Here is a 5,806-nt window from a genome sequence, read left to right on the forward strand (position 1 = left end):
TATATGTTGGAAATCATCCATTAACACTATTCGGTAACAAACGAATGTGTTCAGAATTAGTCACCCACTCTTCCATCCGATTCGAGTGTTTGAGTTACATGATTGTCGTTTACATTAGTCTCTCACTTGTTTCAACGAATACTACTGGAAAGTCCAAAAGATGCATTTCACTCATTTGTGCGTTGTTCTGTCCCTTTAATCTCTCAATGCTACGGTACGTTTGTTAGTGTATGGGCCCGTCCGTTTATCTGTTTGTCCGTAAGTTCTTATCTTACATAATGCACTCGATCAAATGCAAAGTTCGTAAAATAGCGTTAAACCACAACAACGACGGTTTATTATCTTCCTAATGTCATTCTTCACGTTTGTAAATGGTAAAGTTCAGTGAGGAACGGGGTTTATTTTCTTCAAAATACTGTTACACGCACACAGGTATTTACTTGACCGAGCGGTTGTCAAACCCTGGCGCGATTCTCGCTAGAAGTCATAAGTTTCCCCGACTTTCCAAAGACTTCCATACAACCTCAGTTGTAAATCAGAAAGCCCGACGTGTCCATTCTATACCTAAATTTTCCTCTAATTAATGCAAGACCACAGATAAACCAAACTGCCAACTATATATCAACCGTACATCTGCGTGTTTTGGCTTCATTATGTTTCGGTACCACCGCCTTAGAACATATATGAGTACTCCCTAACAATGGGAACTATTTTAACTCCGCCACCTTAGGCCAGTCAATGATGCTTTCCAGGCACATTTCGCCGATATAACTGCACCATATTCGCCCACATGGCGACATAAACGGTGTCTGTCAAGTCCCTTTTTATTTATTCCCTTGTGCAATTTACCGGTTTAATACCGTAAGTACTGTCCTTGCAGTCACGCTACCAATGTATACCATTAGATTTTAATATGTACTATTTTACGACAGGGACATTCATTCGGTTTTGGTCGGGATTCACTACTAGTGAACCAGGACATTATGGAAACACACTAACACTTCACTCCGTGACGTTTGCTCCGATTAATTAGCTCATTAGTTCGGGCCAGGAATATTTCCATGGCGCCGAATTCCAATAATCAAACAAGTAATCACACAAATCTAAGAACTGCTTAAAACGGGGCACTACAGCCAAGTGCACATACTCTAAATTTACTACAATACGTCATTATCATTGTCATCTTGTTGTTGTTGGGATTAACGCCATTTTTCAGCACACGATAGGCTATGCATGGCGGCCAGTATTAATGGTGGAGGAAGAACCACCTACCCACGAGAAGCTACTGGCAAGCTTTCTCACATACCCACATTGGCCGAATCCTAGAATCGAACCCACGCGGACAAAGGTGAGACGGAGAGCGCTTTTCACCACTCGGCCACTCAAGGCCCATATCATTGTCATAAGAGATATGACTTTTTTTTATCTCAACAGAGGAAACATTCTTTGCAAGCAACGACAATTTTTTTATAACTACATGAAATTACATGCAAGGGACATAGTGATTACCTGACAATAAGTAATGGCTATTCATTACATGCTTTTAAGAAATGGGTCATTTAATTCGTAAATGATGTACAACTATCACATGATTAATTCCTTCCCTGGGGAGTGGAAAAAGTGTAGGTAATAGAAGAATCGAAATCATACAAGAAAACCAGAAGCCATTTTAGCTTGATCGGTAGAGGGTCGGGACTGGTCAAGGATTGTGGTCTCTATAGCTACATATGACAACCTGCGTCGGCTGCCACGATGTGTCATCGGAGAGGGCATTTGGCTTAAAATTTTTCTGCATGATATAGCCAGCAATATGGTCATGGTGTCTTTAAAAACAAAAAAATAGACCAAGAATACGACAAAATACATTTTTATAATCACCATCATCAGAACATGTCGCAGTAATACAAAACTACGTGTTAATGAAGTTCAAATTATAGTGCAAAAGAAAATTACCTCTGCAAAAATTATGGTACAAAAGAATATTATCTTTATTTGCTACAAGAAACAGTTATAGCTCAATAATTATTATTATCTCATTACACTTCGATTTCAACTACAACCACACTCAATATGGACATAATTTGATTATTATTATTATTATTATTATTATTATTTCTCTTTCATTGACAATAACGATATCCCTATTGGGTACCCCACCACAATAAGTAAATCGACTGGATAATCAGCGATGTATATCACAGTTAGGATAAACAACACAGATCAGTCTTCACTACTTCTGATAGACTAAAGTCTTATTTTTAAGATGGCAAATACTGATCGTCTTTCAGTCTATATGTCTTCATTTTTGGATTCTATGGGATTCAGTCAGCATATGATAGACTTCAGAATAAACAATACAAGGTACATGGACGTAATGGGTGCATTGCAAATGACGCATATGGGTCAGATACTAACAGGAGGAAAAGCTGAGGGAACATCGCAGACTGAAAAGGGGGATACGGATATTATGTATGTCTACAGGTTCATAACCGTCAGCGGTAGACATATTGATCCACCCAGCCCTCATTGTACAGTGTTATACACAGAGGACACGGGAGTCCATCGTGGACACACGTGTCTACGAATTGGATATCAAGGGTTAATCGATTCCGTTTTGAGACAATGCCTGGTTTTAACGGGCAGAGCAAATGCGGCTTTGTACTTGTCAAGTTCTGTCTTTAATCACATTCATCAGCAGATACTAATGCAGTTAAGTACACCACACATTCAACAACAGCAAATCTCTGGTCCAGCATTGCCGGTAATAGGTCGTGGCAGACATTATGATTATGTATATGCATTTACCCATCCAGAATGGCCCGCTCAAGCATCAAAATGGATGGACAGATGTCGGAGAAACGGATGGCCACCAGAATCGTCCGTGACAGCTATTGTAAATTCCGGTTGTTATATCGTGCCCAAGGGGTTCAAGGGAAGTCCTTTAGAACACATGAAATGGTGTATCTCTTTCGCTGTGCACGAAAAATCAATTATACAGTTATTCAACCTAACACAAAAACACTTGTACATTTTACTTAAAATCATAGCAAAAGATCTGAGAGAAAATTTCCCTGATTTGCAAGATTTATTAACATCGTACACAATGAAAACTGTAGCTCTGTGGCAGGTAGAACATCAACACAGAAGGAACTGGGACCGATCTCACTTGCTTGATAGGCTAATGGAAGCTCTATACTTTCTGAAATCCTGTGTGGAGAACCAGAATCTGCCAGCTTACTTCATCATAGAAAATAATCTGTTTGACGGGAAAATTAATGTTTCTAAGGCAGCACGTTTGTCCCGTCTACTTAATGATTTGATGTCTCAGGGAGCTGGGTGTGTTCTTACATTTTCATCCATACAGCAACGGCTTCGCATAAAGTCCATACCGGCCCTGGGACATAGACGTGATGTATACCGTGGCGGAATAGAGATGCTCAACCTTATATACCAAAATATACAGATGTATTACTATACGAATCTATCTGTGAGACATATACTCCATGTACTGCCTCTAATAGACGCAACTTATATGTCAAGGCACCGGTTATTAACAAAAGGTATTTCACAGATGATGAAAACTACACTTGCATATACCAATATAGCCAAAATCAAGAAGACGGGAATGTCAGACAGAAGAAAATATGAATTGTATCGACCTTGGCTTCGTATTGCTTCCGCCAATATTGACACAGATACAATGTCGGGACGAGTTAAATTTGCTGGGGTTCTCTGTGTACTTGGAAAAACAAACAATGCAATTAAAACATTATATTCCGCAAAACCATGGCCTCTGTTTGGTATCTGTAGAAAGATTACGGGTCGAAATATCCTTTGTAAAAGGTACATATTTGCAATAACAGACTGGCATTATGATGAAGCTGTTATCATAAGACTTGGCAAAGACAAATATATACAAAAATGTGTATCACTAGATGTGAGGTACACGATGGAGGAGATAGACATTATTCCGGATGTTATCAAATATGAACTCTTCCATGTACCAAACCTTTCTCATAGCAGATATGGAGCCTTCGTTGACCCTGATATGCTGATTTACTACCTGCTGTATAAATATCATACAGATCTGGGAAATAAATCAAATTCACACTCTGCCTTCATTAACCTGATTAAGATCGCCACCCAGGAACAATATGACCCATATATGGAACGCCGCGAGGTGGCGCTAAATGTACTGGGTCTGTGTTATCTGGAGAAGAAGGACTACCTCAGGGGCTACATCTGTTTCTGCCGAGCCATGAGTCTACGTCCTAGGCTGTTGATTGAACAGTGGTCCACGTCTACACCTTGGCACCTAGCAGTACTAGTGTCAAAATTAATCAAAAGGTGAATATAGACCTATCGCAGCTTTTTACGATTACTGTCCAATTGCGCAAGGTCAGGTGTCATCCAGGTAGAATTACACTATGTTAGATATGACGATGACTCACATTTATGAAAAAACAAAATTTATTTAAGAAAACAAATGCATAAATCTATTAGGACTCAATTACAGTTTGACATAAACATTTATACAACATACCTAAACTTTACATTATTTACACATATCTCAAAATTCCGTATATATGGAGAGAATTTACTCCGAAAGACCTTTAACCTTTTAAACTCTTTAATGCATAGAAAGCAAAAACGTGCGTGATGTGTGAAAACATCTATTGTCAGAGTAAAATGCATCGTTCTATATTACTCTATCAAACTAATATGTGTACTATAAAAGACAGCATGATTATTTGCAAAAATCTGACCAAGCATTTTATTTCGGGTGATGTATGATTTTTTGAATGCAAGAATACTAATATATATTCACACGGCGGTACCAGCTCACATGCAGACTTAACACTACAGCCCATCAAACCTCATTGTCCACGTCTTCTATTAGAAGATTCCAATAATCTTCCGCTCATTCTTTTTATAAAAGATTTCCACATAAAATATAAATTTTTTTTTATTTTATTTGAATTTCTGAAGAATTTTGATAATTCATTTATATTGCTTCCACTTAAAAGTGTTTTGTTTTTATAAATAAAAACAATAAGTTGATTCTGCATCTAATTAGTCACAAATGAGAGATTTAAGATTGGCTCCTTGTTTTCAGCTCTTTTCACTCAATACATTTCACTATTAAGTCAATCTCTCAACTTGTGATAATAAAATGTTACAGTTGTAGGAGTTAATATTCGGTTATTTTCTACAGATGGTGCCAGAAAATGTCGTGTCCAATAAATCGCTTTATTTTGTTACGCATGAGAAAAATATTGCGTGTTTTTTTTTCGCTTATCTGTATAACATTTTAGGATTGAAGAGAGATTAACGAGGGAAAAAGCCTACGTCTTCGATAGTTGGAGAAGAAATGACATTCACGACTTAACTTTTTCATTTATTCTTCAAGCAGTAATTAGCGAATAAGTGGAGGGTAGCTCTGATACTACTGCATGGAAGAATTATTACATGATCATAAATCACTCAGTAGATAAAGTGAAATTTTAAATGTAATCCGCAAATCCAATATACCGGTACTGTAGATGAATTATTTTCCGTGAAGGTGTTAGGGTTCACAATAACGCATTCAAAGAGAGAGAGAGAGAGAGAGAGAGAGAGAGAGAGAGAGAGAGAATAATCAGTGGTGCACAAACAACCAGCCAGGTTTCGGGAGAAATTAAATGAATTAGCAATTGTAGCAATAACAGCACAGCATTTGTAATATTAATTGTATCAGGAAAATACTAGTGGCAGCAGCAGCAGTAAGAGTAAATTGATGAACTTTAATTTGGTGTTTTACGGCTCT

The 5,806-nt window shown here is 37.8% G+C and overlaps 1 protein-coding gene across 1 annotated transcript; it reads left to right on the top strand.

Annotated features, from left to right (window-relative positions):
• The first annotated feature begins 2,282 nt into the window (after nucleotides 1-2,282).
• Nucleotides 2,283-5,212, top strand: LOC149798491 (uncharacterized). The gene has a single exon (XM_089960614.1). It carries the CDS (start codon nucleotides 2,294-2,296, stop codon nucleotides 4,349-4,351), a length of 2,058 nt encoding a protein of 685 aa, XP_089816740.1. The 5' UTR covers nucleotides 2,283-2,293; the 3' UTR covers nucleotides 4,352-5,212.
• Nucleotides 5,213-5,806: the final 594 nt, after the last annotated feature.

Source organism: Sinohyriopsis cumingii, chromosome 6 (genome assembly GCF_028554795.1).
Source record: "Sinohyriopsis cumingii isolate HCF-2022 chromosome 6, ASM2855479v2, whole genome shotgun sequence".
Lineage (NCBI taxonomy): Eukaryota > Metazoa > Mollusca > Bivalvia > Unionida > Unionidae > Sinohyriopsis > Sinohyriopsis cumingii.

Coding starts and splice junctions, on each gene's coding strand:
- LOC149798491 (XM_089960614.1), top strand. CDS start 2,294: ATGTCTTCATTTTTGGATTCTATGGGATTCAGTCAGCATATGATAGAC.